Raw genomic sequence first — 20,846 nt, 5'->3', positions numbered from 1 at the left:
GGTCCCCAACTCCAGCACCAACCCATCTGTGTTGCAAAAGCAAAGATAAATTCATGCTCAACAGCCTCCACCAGTGGGTGTGGCAGATTTCATTCTTCCCATGGGTTTTGACGATGCACTGTTGGCTTGCAGTGAAAAACTGAGGATACAACCGGAACCCCAAAGACTTTGAAAGGCCTTGAGCTTCCAAGGCAGGAATGGACAAGAAACAGGACAAATCAGATCTTATGTGGTAGGATGATGGTGCTAAGCCTTCGGGGAGGAGGATGGAAGGAGTGCAAGATTTGGGGTGGAGAATAATTGAGATGTCAATCGTAAATAGGATTGCCAATGATAGACAACGCGAAGACTGAGGAGACAGTGTGAGCTGTGAGTGAGGCGACATAGAGGTGAGGAGGCAGAAGCTTCCAGAAGAACATCCCAGCCTATGCAAAGCTCTGGGGCTTGTTTTGTAGGGACCTCTGAAGAGAAGAGGCTGGTGGTTTTGCCAGACCACACCTATTCCCCCACCCCAGCCTCTCATCTCAATACAGCACCATCTACAGGCCAATCCAGTCTCTAGATTTACAGCAATTATGTGTTGACCTTTTGCGGCAATTGGGGGCTACTTTGTCTAGCACCATAGAGGTGTTTTGTTGTGTGCTTTAGACTTTTATGGGAAGGGTAGTCTCACATTCAAGATTACAACGAGAGGATTTTCTGTAGCCAAGGATGCCTTTGTATCTCTGATCCATCTGTCCTCACTTCCCAATACTGGGACTACAGACTTGAACCTCTGAGCCAGGTCTTATGTGCCGCTGCTGGTTTCATGGTTACTAGACAAGCGCTCTGACAACTAAGCGACACACCTGACCCCAAGAGAGGATTTTGAGTGTACTCCCACAAAAGACATGATGTGCTTAAGGTGACAAGTATGCTAGTTACGCTGATTTGTTCATTACACATCAAATACAGGAATCCAAATATCATCACACCCCCAGAAATATGCATGACGCTGTGTGTCAACCGAGAATACAAATAAAGCAAAAAGTTAGACAACAAGAAAGGTCACAAAAATTTTTGATATCTATCTAATGGAGCTTGAAATATCAGACTGGGTTTAAGATTACCCACGGGACTCAGTAACAATCTTGTCCTTTTAGGGTCTGGGTGCCTGTCTGTCCACCACAGACCCAGCTGAGGCCAGCAGATCCCTCCACAACTTTAGCTTTTTAGCCGTCTCCTCCTCCACTCACTGCCCGGGGGTGCTCCCAACAGAGGTGGGGACAGGACACTGGGCCCTTGCTGGATATCCAGAAGAAGCTCAGCCAACTCCTTCTCTCCAGAACAGATGTTAGGGGAGGAATGTGTGTATTGGCGGGGCGGGGAGGGGGGAGGTGTCTCCAACATCTTAGAGCCAGCCACACGCCCCTCGCTTGCATCTGCTTCAGTTCGCTCCTGGAAAGCCTTGCCTCTGCTCCTGCTGTGCCTTTAACGTCCAGGCTTGACTCGAGCCTAGGGCAGATGTCTCTCCAGAGCTGATTCTTGGGTACCCTTGACAAGTGAAGCTCTCTGAGCGCTCTGCCTGCCTCTCCTGCAAAGGGGGCACTCCTCTGCTGCAGGGATCCCACCTGCTCTTCCCATACTCTCCTTCACACAACCTTCAAACACTTCAGACCTCCCAGCCCCCTACTTGCATTTGTGTACTTGTTCAAGGCTCCGCCTGAGCCTGCTGCGCCCTCCTGCATATTGATGAGGGTGTCTGCATGTTTTCACCAGTCGAGCTAGGTGTGGAAGATGAGAGCATCCGCGTGCGTGAGTGTGTGAGCTAGTGCACCCGCATGGCTGGGCATTGTGTGCCTTTGTGTGCGTGTGGATGAATGTGTGTCTCAGTGGCTGCGACGTTTTTTCCCAGGCTGAAGGCTGTGTGGATGGCTTCTCTTAGCCATCCTGCATCTCTACCAAGTTCAGGGACAGCACCATCTACCTGGTGGCACACGCAAAGATGTTCACAGTCTTCCTTCAGACCCACAAGCTCAGCTCTCTGATCCAGGCAAGCAAAATTAAATAAATAAATGAAAAATAAAATAAGAAAAAAAAACATTCTCTAGACTCCAACAGTCGCGACCCCATCCCCCATCCCAGGGGTGTAGAATCCTCTACAGGAAGATGGACTAAAGGCTTTGGCAGGGATCGGGGATAGGCATCTGGGAGGAGAGTCAAAAGGAAAACTGAGGACATGCTAGAGGGGTAAAGAAGAGGGCTAAGGAAGAAGCAGGTCGTTTCCACACCACGCCTCTCCCACAAGGATTGGAAACCCAGGGTAGCCTATTCTCCATCCCAGTCTTCCTCTGGGTTTCCCAAGTTAACCTGGTCTTTTCCTCAAGAAACTGGAGCTAGAAAACGCTGCTGGGACCCGGCTCTGCTGGAACGTCCCACCCGATGCTCCCACCCCCAGCGCGTGCGCGCGCTCGTGGATACACACACACACACACACACACACACACACACACACACACACACAGACACCATGCAGGCAGCTGCTGATTGGCTGCGGACAGCGGCGTCCGGGCCGGGGTTTTGAGGCGGGAGCTGAGCGGTCCTTGGAGGGAGGTGAACACTCCGGATCCGAGAGCCCCTCCCGCGTTCCCTGCGCCCTGCTAGAGAGCGGAGCTGCGGATCCAGGAAGGCAGGTGCGGAGCCGGCTGAGGACGACGGCCAGGGGTGCAAGTGGGTCCCGCCGTGAGGCGATCCGGGATCCCGCCCCAGCTGCTACCTGGTCCCTACCAGCTTGGCAGCTGTGTCGAGTCCAGCACGGCTAGGGGCGCGCTCATGGAGCACACGCACGCCCACCTCGCCGCCAACAGCTCGGCTTGCGGCTTGGGCTTCGTGCCGGTGGTCTACTACAGCTTTTTGCTGTGCCTCGGATTACCAGGTGAGGGGACCTGAGGGAGAGGGAAGGAAGCCGGGAGCCCCAAGTTGTGGCAACCTACGGGATCCCAGACATTTTCTCGGGAAGTGCCCTGGAGCCCGCTTTGAAAAATAACAAAGTTTAAACCTTGGTGGCAACTGTGGTGGTTTTTAGATCAGAATGAAAGGATGTAGCGTGGCTTGGTGGGGACAGTGCTTCTGTGGCGCCGGGGCATTTTGACTTGTGGGTGTGCATTCACTCCAAAGCGCGCCCGTATTCATTCTCTCTCTCTCTCTCTCTCTCTCTCTCTCTCTCTCTCTCTCTCTCTCTCTCTCTCTCTCTCTCTCTCTCTTTCTCTCTCGTCGAGTCCCTGAGGGGTCCCAGAAGGGCTGTGTGAGACTTAACTGCAGCTTCTGGGCAGAAAGCTTAAGGGCTCCTCCCCTACTTTTCCCCCACACTATCACCTCACTGAGAACACTTCTGCCACCCTATCCTTCTGTATCTCCCCGCCTAATGCTACGGAGACCTTGATACTGGCCACTAAGTTCAAGGAACAATGGGATATGTCCTTGCTATCCGCTATCAGCCCTGAGGGAGTAAGGTATCCCTTTATGTCCAGGAAGAGTCAAGGAGTGCCCCTTGGTATGGAATGGATGGGGCAACTGTTCAGCGAAGCGCACTGGCTACCAGGACTACCACCTCAGGGCACGACAGTCTCCTTGAGTTTATGTCTGTCTCCTCTGGCTTTACCTCCAGGTCAACCCTAGTCCTCCCTTCTAGGGCAGCTCCCAGCGAGGCAGATGAGTGGCTGGCTGGTCTCACATCTTAATGTCCTCTGGAAAGTGAAGCTGAGACTTGTAGTGAATTCCTGAAGAGAGATGAGCTGCTTGAGGGAGAAGGAATGGGTGTCTGCCTGGACTATGTGGGAGAGCAACTGGATCCAGGAAAAACAGGGGGGGGGGTTGCCTCAGTTTTGGGTCTTTGGATAATCCTGTCATCCACACAGTGTCATGTACATTCCTGGAGTCACCTGCAGGCAGAAGAAAGGGCTAGAGACAGAAGGACTCAGAAAGAGAAAAAACCCTGTCCAAGAGAGAATCTCAGCTTCCACCACTTGGCATCTCTGCTCTGAGGACTTGAGCATCTTAAGATGCTGAGAGGTTGGGCTTTAGTCTTCTAAGATCTGAGAGCCTTCATTTCCTCAAACATTTAGGGAATCCACTCACATGTTAACCAGCACAGGTGAGCACAAGTTTCCCTATCTGGGCTCCTGCAGTCCCCGGCGAAGGCAAACTCTCCCCCTAACTTATCCCTCCCGAGGAGAGGGGCTCCACCTCTGTTGTACCCTACCAGATAGGGCACTCCTGTAATTACCTGGAGCTGAAATTGATTCCCATTCAGGTTGCATCTCCCCCTTCTGCCCCCCAGAGTCTGTTCCCAGAGCTCCCTATTGGGAGTTGAATTTCTGAGGGGGTTGGATATGTGTGATGCTTGCTGAAGTGAAGAACCAGAGCCCCTCTTTGACAGCACCCCTATCATAGCGCAATGAACCCCCTTCCTGACCTCTCCACCTCCCCCACTGCTCGTGCTGGCCACTCACTCTCTCGGGCATTTTTTCTACAATTCTAAGGGGCAGTGCTGCAAAGACAACGAGGATGACCTCCAAGAGCCCAAAACAGGACGTGAGGTTAGGAGAACGGGGACTGCTCAGACTGTCAGTGACCTCAAGTCAAAGTGTCTTGAACCTTCATAGTCTAACTCTCCTGAAGAGCTGTGGTCTTTCCCAGCCACAGCTATGGCACCCACTGTATGCTAGGCACTGTGCTTGGCGTAGGCTTAGCCCAGGACTTAGGGATTTAAGAGAGAGAAGGGCTGAGATTTGAACTTAGATGTTGTGCATGTGTTTACAGACTTAGCCAACAATTTTGACCACCTACTGAAAAAAAAAACCACTAAGAATGTGGCAAAGGGCTCCCAAGGGTCTTCAGGGGAACTCACAGTGGAAGCATATGCCTTTAGAGGCAGCCAATGAAACCAGAAGGATCACGTTCCTAGAGAAGACTGAAGAGGAGATCAGTCTCACCCAACCCATGAGCCAAAAGCGTTTTTGTTAGCAACCTGGAAGGCTGGTTCAAAGGCAGGGTCCTTGTTATTCTTGTAAAGCTGTGGTTCTCAACCTGTGGGTTCTCTACCTTTTGGAGGGTCAAATGACCCTTTCATAGGGGTCACCTAAGACTATCAGAAAGCACAGATAATTATATCATGATTCATAATAGTAGCAAAATTACAGTTATGAAGTAGCAACAAAAATAATTTTACCGTTGAAGGGTCACCACAATATGCAGAACTTTGTTAAAGGGTCTCAGCATTAGGAAGGGTGGGGATCACTGTTTTGAAGCTGCATAGGGGAGCAAACATATCCCAGCAAAGGAGAGTGCATACTGAATATTAACCTAGCCTCCCCCAGAGTCAGGTGGTGTGGGGGGCTCTGTGCCTCAGTTTCTTTCTCTAAAAATGGACATTATGAGAGTGGCTATCCCTAAGGTAGAAGCATCAAATGGCAGCTTTGGTGAAGGTGAGGAGGTGGTTAAGCATGCAACTCTGTGGCCGAGCTGCAGTGATTGACACTGTGTGACCGTGGTTATAGTTGTCATCCCATGGGGTTGCCAGGAGAAGGGGAATGCTCAACATGATTAGGGAGCCAGCAGAGGGTCCAGGAGGTGCAATCAGCCTGACACTTTAGCCTTGAGAGTTCACCACGATGGCCTCCTCAGCTATAGTCACCATCAATCAGCAAGCCCCCGTCACCTCTGTTGATGGAGAGACACAGCCACGTGAGGTGTGCCATAGCAACAGGCCTTGCTAGTATTGTTGAAAACTGAGATTTTAATTGAATCACTATTCCCAGCAGTGAACTCACTCCAAGTTTTCCAGCCCCTCCCCCGAAAGAGCTGTCAGCGATGTGAGTGGAAATGGAGAGACGAGTAGGGAATGCCTGGGTGCTTGCCAAGAAAGATCCAGCAATTACAGGAAAGTGGCAGGTGTCTCTGGCCACACACACCCCTAGGTTGGCAAAAAGGGCTTGAAAAAAGCCATATGGTCCATCCCCTCACTTTAAGTAATTGCCTGTGTGGTCCAGTGCAACAGGCCTGGCATGTGTCCAAGGAATTCCAGTATGAAGTAACCGGCAGAGCTAGCTACTTCGGAATCTGTAGGCAAGCAGTTCCACAGTTTGCCCCATCAGTAAAATGGGTAGAAGTCATACATAATTGCCTCCCCAAGAAGCATCTCTTAATTCAGATACTATCTATATAAAAATAGCTCAAGTCATACCTATGGTCTTAGCTATTCAGAAGGCTAGGGCAGGGGGATTTCTTAAGATGAGAAGCTGAAGGCCAGGTTAGGCAGTGTAGTAAAACCTCACACCACAAAATATTCAGAACATATGTGGTCCGAGAGAAGCACATGTTCCTCAGTGCCTTCTCCACAGCAGATCCTTTCACCCACATGCTGCCGCTTCATCTCTACTACCTTCCTATGACTTACACGTGCATCTTGAACCCATTTTAAGACTGAGTAAACTGAGATGCAGAGAAGCACCGCATATGCCCCACACCGCATATGCAGCCAAACCAGAACTAAATGCACCTGCTCTTTCAGTTGCTTTGTGTTTCCTTCCTTCCACAAGAAAAGCCATTTTAACTAACCATGGTCCCTCAATGCTAAAGACTTAGCAAAGAATATCGGTGCCCCTGCCCTTCATAAAATCCCAGGTTTCTCTCCCCACTTCTTTTTAAGTGAGAGAGGGGTTTTTAACTTCTCAAGACACAGGAGCTAACTTGGAAGAGCTAATGCTGATTGTCTTAGTGGGGAGACGAGGCCGTATAAAGAAATGGCAGAAGAGGGGGGAAGCTATGAACTTGAATGCCTGGGGCCAAGACACAAGGAGGTGAAAGGTGAGCTGCCCTGATAAGGAAGGCACACCACAAAGTTGTTCTGCTTCCTGAAAAGTGTCCCAGGCATGAAGGAAAGCGGGGTGAGGAAGGAGATGATAGTTTGCGATGGCTCCCACCCTAAAGGAAGGAAGGTTTTCATAGCTGAGTAGCGAGGGTGAAGAGACCTGCCTCTGAAGGCTGGGATGAGATGGAGGGAGCCCGACACACCGTAGTTACCATGGTTATTTATCAAAGGTAATATACAAGTCGCCCGGTGACTGGACCCTGCAGAAGTATTCTCTTTAAACCACAAACAGTTTTGATCAAAGAAGGTGGAGTAAGTGGAAATGAGGGCCTGACCCTCTGGGATTCTATGCCATGGCTTTGATGCTCATACCCTGTGCAGCTGTGGACAAGTGACATTAACTTCTCCGTGCTTCAGTTGCCCTCTCTTTAAAAACGGAGCAGTGATGGTGACAGTCCCTACGCTGCAGGGTTGACGTGAAGCCTGAACGAAGCACCAAACACAGCCCTTTGAACGCAGTGAACACTCTGTGAGTTACATTGTCATTTGAAACATGGAAAGATTTCCCAATTTGTTCAATGGCCCGAACTTTACCCTATCATCAAAGTAAGACGGATATCAGAAAACAAAACTTTAAACCAATAAGCCTCTTGACCATAGACACAAAATCCAGAAATGGCCAATTCATTCAGCCAGCATCTAAGAGGGGAACTTGGATTTATCCGGAATGCCAAATTCATTGAGCATTTGGCAATTACGTTAACAAACTGAAAAAATAAATCCAAGGGATCCATCTTATTAGATGAGGAAAAAACATCCAACAACAGTTAATAGTAAGATATCATCAAACAAATGATAAAGAGAATTTATTTAACATAGAACATGGGATCTTCAAATAACCCGAAACTGCCATCACCCTGAGGGGCTGGAGGCTGAGTGCTCCCATAATCCCCCTGATCTGGAGTCAGGCAGGTAGAGATGCCCTCCTTGCTCTTACTCAGTATAGTCCTGGAAGTTCTGGCCAGTGGACTAAGGCAAGAAAGAAACAACGGTATCTAGAAATGAATAAATCCAATCATTCTATTCATAGATGCTAGAGAGCCTCCAGAGAAGACTTAAAAAGCGTCATAAAGGACCTCCTAAGAACTAACTAGAGGCTGCAGTATGTTTGCAGAATATGTGATTAATATGTTTTTTTGAAAAACTACTGTTATTTCTATCTGCCATCAATGAGCAATTTGAAATTAAAAACTTTAGAATAACTTTAGTAGAATTCCAAGTTCCTTTATAAAATCAAAAGAATGGAAATGCTCATTCCTGGAGGTGGCACCTTCCAGGAGCTGAAGGATTGTGGGTCCCCTTGAAACAGGCAATGACGTCCATGCAGCCTGAAACCCTCAAATTAAGAACTGGCACAGGTTGGCAGGCCTCCAGTCTGTCACTTTCTCCTGTTTGCCAGTCTTTAATTCCTCATCCCACAAGTAACCACTCCACTGTGATATCATTTCTTGGTGACCCTCTTTTAAGGTATATTAGTCATTTAAGCAAATATAAACTGAGTTCAACTCCCCGTTTCTATCCTGCCTGAAATGAGCACACGATACAGTGATTTGACTTTCCTCTTTCATTTCATGGTGTCAGCCATTTGCAGAGAATTATGGGACTTGTCGCTCCTTTATATGGCTGCATAACATTCCTTTGTACCCTTTGATCTAAACTCATGTGAGCTGCTTCCTGCCAAAGCACACAGCACTCCGATTCTAAACAGCCCTGCATGCTGTGACTAAGGCACCCTATATCCAGTCTGTACTGTGATCAGGCATATTCACACTGGACCATAGGATCCTTCACATATGAGCCAGACAAAGAACACTAGATTTGGGATTATGGATTCTAGCCTCCTCTGGCAGTAACTCACTGTATGACCTTAGAGAGGTCACTTCTTCCGGGGTCATCAAAGTCACAAGAAAGGCTGTTTCTGCATGAGCTCTAGATGGAGACATGACCCTTAGGTGGAAGATAGCAATAAAAATTGTGGAATTGCACACTCAGGGTATGGCTCTGCTGCAAGCCGCCTATCCCAGCCTTGAGATGGAGTCCAGGGCAATTGCTTTCTTCTTCCCCACCTACAGTTCCTGTAACCATCACTTCAGTTCTGCTCTTCAAGGTTGGGTGTAAAATACAGTTGCGTACAAACTGGAATTGGATTTGCATGTTGTTTGCTATTGTGACCTCGAGTATAAGACTTCACCTCTCTAAGCCTCGGTTCTTTCATCCCAACAGTGAGATAGCGAGGCCATCAGTTTAGCAAGTATCTGATAACACACCCTGAATTCAAACCCTGACTTCTCTGCTTAATAATCTGTTACTCTGGGCAAATTTCTTACCCCTCTGATCCTCAGCCATGAGGGGGGTTTTAACAGTGCTGGTTCCAAAGGGCTATTTTGAAAATAAATTAAAATTGTGAAGATGTTTATTTCCATTCTTGGTATGATGGCTTTCACATGGTGTAAGAGTTTGGTGATGTTATTAACCTTCCGGGTCTTGGACTGTTTCTGTGTTGATTAGAAATATAACATACAATGGCTTCTCACAGTCGCTCACACACGGTAGGATCTCCACCAAGAACAACTGACATTGTTTCTTTATCTAATATGTCCATGTGTTCAAGCTATGTCTATGTCCTGTAGCCACATTCATACATACATCTTTACCATAACTATGTGGCTCTATTCACAATAGTGATAAAATTGTGCCCTGACAAGTCCCAGAAGAGCAAGCCCATGAGTTAGCAATAAATCCCTTCATAAACCTGGGGAAGGGGCCTTCCTAAAAGGCTTGGCCTGGGTCTCTGTGAGACTTACAGCCAAAGTGCCCATGCAGGACACACAGTGGGCTTCAGCTGAAGCCAGCAAACATGAGTGAGCACCACATTCGGTTGCCTGGAAAAAGTATCCAGGGTCATGAAAAGAAAGGGTCCTACCATGTGCAGCTAAAAGGCATAGGCAAAGCCTGGGAGAGGATGCCATCCAATCAGAGACCATAATGATGGGTGAGAAGTGGGATGCAGGTGTCATAAATTCAAATACCTGCTCAAGGAAGCAGTCACATAATGTCTGTGAACAGAGTGGTCCAGTTTGAAGAAATGTCTCACATCTCCTAGGAATCGTGCTTCCCTGGTGTTTTACTAAAAACACATGACTGTTGATCTCTCTCATTTTCCCTCAGTGACAGATGAATGTACCCAAACCTTTCTTTGCTATTCATCATCACTGGCTCGCACGTAACACCTACTTGTGCCAGGCATTCTTTAAGGCACTTCTAATGTGTGAGCTCACTTAAGTCCTATGAGGAGTCTTGGGCATGTTTATATCATCACCCATTTTCTGGTGAGAACTTCGGGTCACCTACCCAAGTTCACACAGCTAGGAAAATGCAGAGCAGCCCTGTGTGCAGTTAACCAGCTTTATCATGAGAAAATGGCGGCACATGCACCAAGATGACAGGTGACAAGTGGGGCTCCAGTGGAGATGATCATAAGGAAGGCAGGGCCTGAGTGTCAGAAAGCGCTCTGCACTTGACCTTCTGGCCAACAGCTCAGTGTTGCCAAATTGTTCCAAAACCTAGAGATCCAGATTTATGTGGAATAGCTGATGTTTCCATGTTGGCAACTAATTCAGAACAATTTAAAAAACATCCTGTGGCCAACACTTCCTGAGCCAAACCAAGCAGATCTGTTGGCGGACTTGCTGTAAACCTCAGCATGGGGAGGCCACAAGAGGACCAAGAAACACCAGTGTGGATCACAGTAGAAATCAAAGCATTGAATCTAGATGGGAGAAAAAGGGAATAATTCAGAAAACCCAAGGAAATAAGTGGCCAAAGGAAGGCGTGCCAACTCCCAGATCCAGGGAATTATCATAAGCTAAAAGAAACTTCTCCAAAAAATAGTACAAATTGCATGTTGACAAGATCTTGGAACACAGATAGAGCATTTTGGGGAAATAGAATAATACTTTGAATCTGCCTGCATGGGGAACTGGGATGTGAGCACCCCAACCTGGCTTTAAATTATTGTCTTATGGCTTCATGTTAACAGGACTTTGTCAAGTGGCCTCCATGCTCAATCTATAGAACGGGTACTAAGCTACAGGGCTTATGGCATGGATGAGGTGAGATCATTCAGAGCTAGCACAAGACACAATATCTGTCAGTCCATGGCTTCTGGATGGTTTGGATTTGGGTTTTGTTTTATCTTCTGTACTGAGGCCAGATACCCCTAATTTACAAAATGAGGGATCAAGACCTCTCCTGAAGTTGCAGGGCCAGGAAGAACAGAGTCTTCAGTGAAACTCAGCCCTCCTGACCTTGGCTTCCTTTGCTCAGTTGACTGATGTTGATCTCCAGATGCAGGCTAGTGATGGGGGTAAAGGCGGGTGAATAGGCTGGAGCTGGTGCTCAGCAACCACCCAGCCTTGGGATTTTGTCCTGCTGGTGTCTAGGTACCCATGTGCCTAATGGTATCCGTGTGCAGCATCAGTTTCTTCTCTTAATCTTCCTGATATCAACAAAGGAACATCTCAGCTTGGCAGAGTGTGTGTCTTTCACACCTTCTTCAGGACGTTCAGTGTATGCTTTGGGCCTTGCCCCTTGCCTGGCAGTAGCATCTGACCCTTGTTCTGCTATTACATATTTCTCTCAGTGCTAGGAATAAAACCCAGGGTCTTAAAGACAAGCAAGTGCTGTACCACTGAGATATACCTGGGCCTGTGTCTGGTTTTTGTTTTGTTTTATTTTTGTTTTTGTTTTCTAGACAAGGCTTTCTCTGTAGCTTTGGAGCTTGTTTTGGAACTAGTTCTTGTAGACAAGGCTGGCCTCGAACTCAGAGATCTGACTGCCTCTGCCTCCCAAGTGTTGGAATTAAAAGTGTGCGCCACCCCTACCTGGCTTCCTGTGTCTGTTTCTAAGGCTACCATTTCTTTATTGTGAGGAGGCTGGCTTGGAAGTCAGGGTTCTGTGCTGTCTGACACGGTGACGTCAGTCATGTAAGGCTATTGAGTACTTGACATTGGACGAGTGCAAGTGAGATGCTGAATTTTTCATTTCATTTCAATTAATTTGCAATTAAAATCTGATCGTTCAGTTATTAGAAAATAACTGTCTGGTTGGACAACTTGGGTATGAATTTATTCATTCGGCTCTGTTTTATGACCTCTAAATAGAGGTCACGAAAAATTCAGCACACACAAAGAGATGTACTGCAACTGAGAACCTCACACTGAATTTTGAAGACAGCACAGGAAAAAGAGTTAAATATCTTAATAACTCATGAGGATTACATGCGTTGGACGTGTATAGTTAAACTATAGTGTTAAACTTTAATTCCTCTTTATTTTTTATTGTAGCTGCTAAAATTAAACTGTATATATGATTCATATTATATTTATATTGGGGAGCATTGTTATATAAAGATGTAGATCTATGAGGTAGGCATAGTGGCTTACTTCTGTTGTCTCAGCACTTAGGAAGCCAAAGTGGTAAGACTGTTATAAGTTTAAGGCCAGCCTGATCTACACAGAAAGTTCCAAGCCTGAACTAGAAAATGAGTCAGTCTCTCTCTCTCTCTCTCTCTCTCTCTCTCTCTCTCTCTCTCTCTCTGTGTGTGTGTGTGTGTGTTAAAAAAAAACATAAATTTAAGGAAAAAAGACAAGTCATTTTCAAACAAAATGCAAATTAAACAATATAATAGGTGAAACATACTTTAAATGCAGCAAAAATCATAAAGTTTGTGGTATTTCAGCAGGTTGGGTTACTATAACAAAACACCGTAGTCTTGTGACACCGGAAACTTATTTCTCATTGTTCTGAAGGCTGAAAACCCAAGGTCATTGTCTCAGCATGCTCTGACTCTGGGGAGGGCTCTGTGCATGTTGCAGACTGCCCATTTCTTGTGGGATGTTTCCACAGGAAGAAATGGCAAAGAGCTCACTGTGACCTTTTTCTAAGACTGATCCACTTCCTGACATGCTCACCTCTTACAGTGCCTGACCCTTAGTACTTCCCACTGAGGTGAAGAGGTCACCTTATAAACATATGAGGACATAGACATTCAGTCCCTCACATAGAACCATGTTTAAACTCTGGGGACGCTCACCAATTGCAAAATTCTGAATGGAAAACTGTACACTAAAAAATCTAGCCAGTTCCCCAGCCTGACACAGTTGGGCCCTAAAACTTCAAATCCTGTGTGCTTTGGTCATGGTAGCGCAAGAAATGGTTGCCAACCTTCAACACCCATATCACCCCAAGACCTGTGCCACCTGGGGAAAATGCAAAGGAAGTCACATAAAGGGTGGATCTTCCATGGGATTAAAGAAAGAGGACATCTCTGGATGCAGAGTAGCCTGGCTTGAAGGTTACAATAAGCTGAAATACATGACAAAAAGTTAAGGACTTTTCTCCTCCAAATGTCTGCTCTCATTTTTCCCTGGAAAAACTGGGGGGTGGTGACAACTCAGAAAGCATTGTCAAACTTGATTTGCTTCTCTGGGTCACATTTCTATCTGCTCCTTATCCACCCAGGTCGCCAGCATTGCCAGGTGCTGGGCGCTGTGTCAGCTGCATGACAAACCCCAAAAGAGCTATTCCTTTCTTTTTGACATTAACATACCACCAAATCCACCAAGTTAGTGTGCATGAACAATCGTACGCTCACGTGCGCGCGCGCACACACACACACACACAAATCAGAAACCCACTCAAATGCAGCTGTGCAAATGCCATGATATTGTGAGAGTTGATACTGGAGAACTTAACCCAGACTAAAAAGTCAACAAAACCTCCCCTCCAGAAGGGACACTTCAAGATAGAATGACAGGGAAGGGGAAAGGAGGAAGAAAGGGGAAGTAAGGAAAAGGAGAAGACACAGGAGAAAGGGGGAGGGAAAGAGGACAGGGGAGGGAGGGAAGGGAAAGGAGAAAAGATAAAGAAAACAAGCTGGGCCAGGAAGGGATTGGTACACATAAATCGGGACAGAAAGAAGGCCAGAGTATCTGGAATGACAGGGAAGTGGGTACAAGAAAAGTGACACAGAACGCCAGCCTCTTCCAAAGGCCAGGTGAGCGGCTCTGAGCTAGGACAAGCCATTTTCCAGGGTATGAACCGATGCACCCACCAGTGACTCCTCTCCCTCTTGTTTGCCAGAGCGCTTGGCAGTCAGCAGAGCTGGGGAATTGCTTTTCCGCTACAGACATTTCTTATCATTTCAGCTAAGTGCAAAGCAAGCTATCAGCCCCATCATTTCAACCGAGGGACTCTAGCCAGATGCACAAACACACAGATGCAACGCTCACAGAGACACATATAGACACACACCAGGCACGTGAGACACACTGGTACTCACAGAGATGTGCGCATGCATACACACACACACACACACACACACACACACACACACACACGTGCGCGCGCGCCACTGCCAAAGGCAAAGAACGGACTGTGACTCTACCCTTGCTGCAGCTCCCTCCCCACCTTGGAGCTCAAGGCCTCACCTCCACAGTTCAGTTCCTCCGAGTGCTTTTACCACACACTCCCTGCTTCTGTGAAGAAATACAGTGGCTTCCTTAAAACATATAGATTGGTATAGCATTTGGAAGTTCCAGAAGGAACAGGGCTGTGAGCAGGACAAGGCTGAGCAATCCCTAAATGAACCCAAGGTCCATAGCTCTGTCCCTTATAGAATATGTTCCCATATCATGTCTTTCCTCCATGTTCATTACATGTTTCATACACTGGGCATGTTCTGTATGTTAGGAATAGCAAAGAGGAGGTCCCTGTACTTCTCCATGCTACTTGAGAGACAAATGGCAAGCCAGTAAGTAAATGTATAAACAAAACCATTTAAGGTACCGATGTGCACTTGGGCAATAATGTCACAGGGAAAGGTGGCAGGGAGATACATAATATAGTGCCAGAGAAGAGCTGCCCAGACAGGTGATACTTGAGTGAAGTTTAAGAAGGAGCTAACTACAGGGACACCGGGAGAGGGCATGGAAAGCAGAGGGAAAAGGCAGGTTGGAAGCCCAGAGACATTAATGAGGCAGCACCCAAACCCAGTGTGGTTGGATCACACCAAGCAAGAAAAAGTGGTTGAGATGAGCGTACATGCTGAGTTATGAAGGTGCTTTGCACAGCTGGATGCTACTGTGAGTGTTGCTAGAAGACACAGTCTTTAGAGCAGGTGACTTGGTCTAGCTTGCCGTTCCAAGCTCTCTGAAGATATCAAGTGTTGGACCATAGTAGGAGAAGGATAGAGGAGAGGGTGCAGATCGTCGTAGTAAAGGGGACCTCAAGAGCACAGGGAGGGAAAAGAGACCTGTGCACAGCATTCACAGTACAGCCACTGGCAGACAGCAGGAGTGAGGGTCAGAGGACACAGCATAGCCAGCGGCTTGCATCCTAGCTCTGCTCCTCCGTTCATCATCAGTTGCAGACTCCAGGGCAAACAGAGACAGCCAGGAGGGATGGGCAAGTCCACGATGTCCTCAGACCCCAAGGACACTTCTGCCTGTCTCTTGGGAGCTGTGGCTAGGTTCCCATGGCACACGGGGAAGCTGACATCTTGACTGTGACTATGGATCAAGCAGTGGGTGGCCAGAATCATAAGCAGAGAGAAAACAAGAGCCTGAGCTGAACTGTCGCCTGACAGAGGTGAGCAGGATGGAGAAGGTCACCTTCAGCGCTGTCATTTGACAAATGAATGGGATGGCATTCTGGCCAGCCAGGCGTTGTCACCATGATTGCATTCAGCTCCGATGATACAAAATCTGGCGAGAAATTTCTACCACACAACTCAGGTAGAAATTCCAAGAACATCTTGTATGAACAGATGTAGCTCAGGAAAGGGCGGGGCCAGTGGTTTCTTAGGTCTTCTCGGCATAGACCTGGTTGTCCCTTGAAATAAGGCTTTTTGTTGTTCCCAGAACTAGATACACCCCCAAAATGTTAGTCAGATGGACACTGGTTACCACTCTCCTCAGCCACCCTCTCTTCCTTTCCTGAAGTGGTCCGAACCAGCACCACCCCCACCCTTGTCCATCAACAACCAGAAGATACATTCTGGATCATGGGAAATGTCTGCTTAAGCTTCTTTCCACAGCAGCAGCTTCCCCTAAGGTTAGGCTGGAGACCAAGCCTAACACTCCATGGTTCTAAACGCAAGCTTGACGGTATTTAGAAGGCTATAGAGAGGACCGTGAGCTCAAGGCCAGGTCAGCAGGACCACATAGCAGGACATAGCCTCCAAAAATATCTGTATTTCCCCTGGTGAGTCTTCCCAAACCATCACAAAAAAAGAAAGAAAAAGAAAAGAAAAGAAATAAACTTAGGGCCAAAACCAATAGCGTCCTTGAGACCAGGCTTATGCTACGCAGGTCATCCACACCTCTTCTCCTCACCTCCCAGCACACAGATTTTTTTTTTAAAAAAAAAAGATCTAATGTTTTGCTTTCCCCTCATTTTGCCTCTAAAGGAATTGAAGCTGTCTGCTTTCATTCCTGCCTCCAGTTTGTCTACATGGACTATGTATGTACATCACATGTAAACCCGTGAACACACACACTCATCCATTTACGCCTTATCGCACTCCTTCAGCTATTGTAAATGGACTTCTTGTAAAACTGGAAGTTAGAATATCTGCGTTTGGGTTTCATCTGGACTCCCTGCCTGTGTGTAACTGTCACCTATAAATTTCCACGTCATCATCTGTAAAATGAGGGAGAATGCTCACCTGGCTGAGGCCAGTCCAGGAGACAATATAAACAACAGACACCTACCAAATAGAAGCCTCCCTTTCCTAAGCCAGGTTGGGATTTCCTATTATCTCCCCAACTGGGCTGTTCAGGCTACTTTGTGAAGAGCCAGGTTCAGTTATCTGAGATACAACTTTGAGTCAAGGAGGATAATAAAAGAAGGAGAGACAAAAATGAACATGATTTGTGTTTAAAACCTCATGTACTAGCAAGACCAGAAGGCAAGTCAAAAATCATAACAATAGGTGTCATATTCTACAATAGGGTGAGAGTGCTGGGGGAGTAAGGTGTTCAAGTTCCTGGGGAACTCAAAAGAGAAGGGTTTGTCTTTCCCTGAAAATGCAAAAACAGATGCCTTGACAGTAAGCATCTCTTAAACTTAAATGCTCTCTGTTAGTCCTTGGCACGTAGTGATGGGTTAGAAGGTATCAGCTGGGTAAGTGGAGAGAGAGAGGGAGGGAGGGAGGGAGGGAGGGAGGGAGGGAGGGAGGAAGGGAGGGAGGGAGGGAGGATGGGATAGATGGGTGTATGAGTGGACAGGTAGGTGGATGGATAGATAGATAGTTAAATAGATGGATGAATGGATGGAAAGACAGATAGGTGATTGCCTTCCAAATGTTATAAGTGTAATATTCATACCAGCCTCTAAGAAACTTGAGTCATTGCCATTGTAAATATCTTTCTTATCATCATCATCACCATCAGAATTATCCTCCTCATCAGCACCACCATTTCCTGGGCACTTCATATCTGCTAGGCATTTTGCTTCACGCGGCCTCACTTAATATTCATAGCTATACCTGGGAGCCTGGCACTTCCATCACGTCTACTTCGCAGATAAGGAAGCAGGCTGTAAAAGAAAGTGACCTTCCCAAGGTCATCCAGCTAGCAGGCAGCAGAGCTGAGGTGTACTAGGTCTGCCCATCACTGCTCGTGCTTTGTGCTTGCCCATGCCCTGCTGCAGATGTTGGCATTCAGGGCACGGGACAAGACAAATGCTGTGTCTACTGACCTCTGACTTGGTTCGCTCTCCCATCCTGGTCTTTGCAGACACTCTAAGGAACTATATCTTCCTTCTTAACTGAGGACTCTCCCAATGCCCCCTTTGCTCTCTCTCTAAGCAGATGGCTTAATTACTTGAAATCATTTTTTAACCAAGGACACATAGGTGAATTCCCTCTCCACCCCATACTAAGTTACAAAAATGGAAATTGAGTTGCTTCTTTTTTCCCCATAAACTAGGATATTGTAATCAAACAATTCTTCTTAAAAAAATCCTTCATCCAGACCTTTCCTAAGTTTCCCTTGTCACCCATGAAAGGGTTCAGTGTTAGCCAGGACTCAGAATTCTAAATCCAGTTCATGTAGTGAATGCTGATTGGCCACGCAGTCCATGCAAGATGCTATTCCTAATGTTTACAGAGTCATCAATAACAATCCCTAATGTTAATATAGTGCTGACCGATAGGCAGTGAATTAAAACTTACAAAGAACTCATCCATTATGTAACGGAAGCTTGGCAGAGTTAAGTGGCTACCCTAAGCTACTTCTAGAAGGCAGAGTTGAAAACTGCACTGTATGCCAGGACTTCGCAACCAGGGCTGTACCTTCCCTGACAGGGCCCGCCCAGTGAATCTTGTGGGGGTTTTCCATCGTCCATTCCCTTGAGAATTTTCTACTGGTTACTGGTGCCGCAGAGACAGTGAGAGCTGATGTGGAGGAAGGTATAGTCCATGGACCAAAGATGAGCCTTGCCAGTACAGTTGTGGGTTAGTGGCAGTGCTAGGGAGAGACCCACTATGATCTGTGCATACTGACCACAAATTCATGTGTCATCACACATAGGCCAATAGCTCTCTTATGAGATTCATGACTAAGCGACAAAGAATGATCTTGGTCCTTACTTGTAAGTCATGTCCTGTCCGGTAGGCAAAAGAAGTAAACTGACAAAGTATTATTATGGTGTGTGCAATAGTCAATATTTAGTCCCTTTTAACCTTTTACAACACCCTTTGTGGATGGCATTGCTTCTTACCATACAGTAGAGTGATACACTCTAAAAAAAAAGTTCAGAACGATCTCACAACCCCAAAGAGTGACACCTCCTTCCTCCATTGCTCTCCACATTAGCTCAGCCAGACTCTGCATCAGTGCCACAAAAGAGCTCACAGAAACGAGTGAGCCAAGAGTTGGCCCTGGCTCGTCGTTTCAGAGGGTTCATCTGTTGGGCTGCTCACCTCACAGTGGCCAGGGAGCAGAGAGAAGGGAAGTGCTGGGGCTCTCCGGCTTTCTCCTTTCCCCCTTTGGCCTTAGCCAGGTCTACAACCCATGGAATAGTGCCACCCACATTCAGAGAGGGTCTTCTCTTCATTTATGCTTTCTGGAATCACACTGTGCAGAAGTGTGTCTCAGTTTCTAGGTGGTTCTGAGTCCTGTCACATGACTTTAAGATTAATCATCACAATAACTAATGTTAACTGAGTGCCTACTCTACACCGGGCACCACTGTAGGTGCCTTATGTGAACTGACTTGTGCAATCCTTCTCAATCCATGAAATAGACACGACTTTCATTAGATTTATTTATTTTTATTTTTCTGTGAATGAGTGTTTTACCATGTGTATGCATTATCTATGGAGGCCAGAAGAAGGTGTCAGATCTCCTGGAACTGGAGTTACAGAGGGTTGTGAGTCATCATATGGGTTCTGGAAACAAAACCTGGGTCCTCTGCAAAAGCAACAAGTGCTTTTAACCCCTGAGCCATCTCTCCAGCCCTGATGCAGAAATTATTAATAAAGGAGAAGCACAAAATTAGATGCGGATGGTTGCTGGTCACAGTGGTATTGTGGCAAAGCCATGCTTCCAAGCCACTCACCCAGCATCTTAGTCTTTGTTCTTATTTGCAGCAGGAGGTCAGGAGGTATATGTTAGTGTTGCTTCCAGAAGCACAGATCTTGGTTCCAACATCACCCAAAAGGGCATTGCATTAACGCCGTAGCCCCTCTCTTCAGACATGGGTATTGGAAGTTGAGACTCCATCTGTGGCCATGCAGAAGAATCTCCACCAGCCAGGAAGAAATGTTTTCTCTGAGCGGGGTGACAGGGAGAGTGGTTTTTAATGTCCCCATTGGCTTGATAGGATTACAAGCACACTTTTCACCTTGGTAGGAGCCAGGAGGTAACAGCGGAGATGTGAGTGACACTGTGAGACTTTGGCTACCAGCCAAGCTACTTGAGGACCCAGGAGACAAAATAAAGCCTAGACAGGAAGAAAGCCCTGTCCCTGCCCCACTCAGAATGTAGGTGTTCTCCGGTAAGTGGTTTAGGGTGTGTGCAGGGAATCCTCCTCTCCTGTCTCCTGCTCGGTCACAGCTGATGTACTCAGCCCTTGTTCCTCTTTTTTGTCCTATTCCTCTTGTAACTTTTCAGTTGATCCTTCTGGGTTTTGAAAAGCACAACTATCTTTTCTACAATTAATAATAATTATCATAATTATAGTAGCTTCCACCTCTTATTTTTGATCCTACATATGACTCCAGCTGGCATGCAAGTTTGGATTCTTTATTAGAGACATTACTATGTATTCAGGAAATTGGTTTGACCTACAGTACATTATTAGAATGGGGAAATAGATTAAGTTTCTGACCAAAGAGACAGAATGGCATTGAGGACAGCAGACCCAAAACCGAGTAAAGGTGTCCCTTCAGCAACTTCTGCAGAATGTGGGTATCTAGACTCACATGCTACTCCAAGTTCTGCTTGTCCACGTTCTGCTGTGCATTAGGTATCATGGCACAGCCTGAACACTCCACCATAAACAAGACAGAAGGACACAGGGCTATCCTCGTGACAGCCCCAGTGCCATGACAGCCAGGAAAGGAGACGCAGCCATCCATATATGAGTATTTCGGTAAAGAATTAACTCAATGTGCTCTTACGGGCAGGCAACAAAATATTACTCCAGGTTGCTAAACCTGGTTGTGAAATCAATAATAACCAGGAAACAGGCTGAATTTTTATAAGCTCCTAAAATCTATTATAATCTATTTATCTGAGAATGGGGAGAGATGAGAGCATTGGAATTAGAGCTTTTCATGTATGAATGCTTTTGAGAATGTGGATTCAAGAGAAATTAGCAGCTATTTTAATTTTCTGCTATCTTGTTCCCCATACCAATCAGGCTACCT

The 20,846-nt window shown here is 46.7% G+C and overlaps 1 protein-coding gene across 1 annotated transcript in view; it reads left to right on the top strand.

The window, feature by feature from the left end:
* Positions 1-2,492: 2,492 nt before the first annotated feature.
* Positions 2,493-20,846, top strand: part of Gpr139 (G protein-coupled receptor 139) — a 40,538-nt gene continuing 22,184 nt past the window's right edge. The window contains exon 1 of the mRNA XM_075972026.1: positions 2,493-2,914. Coding sequence (XP_075828141.1) covers positions 2,812-2,914 — 103 coding nt within the window. The 5' untranslated portion in view covers positions 2,493-2,811. The remainder of the gene's footprint in view (positions 2,915-20,846) is intronic.

Source organism: Microtus pennsylvanicus, chromosome 5 (assembly GCF_037038515.1).
Source record: "Microtus pennsylvanicus isolate mMicPen1 chromosome 5, mMicPen1.hap1, whole genome shotgun sequence".
NCBI classification, from domain to species: Eukaryota; Metazoa; Chordata; class Mammalia; order Rodentia; family Cricetidae; genus Microtus; species Microtus pennsylvanicus.
This window is presented reverse-complemented; position numbering and strand designations above follow the sequence as displayed.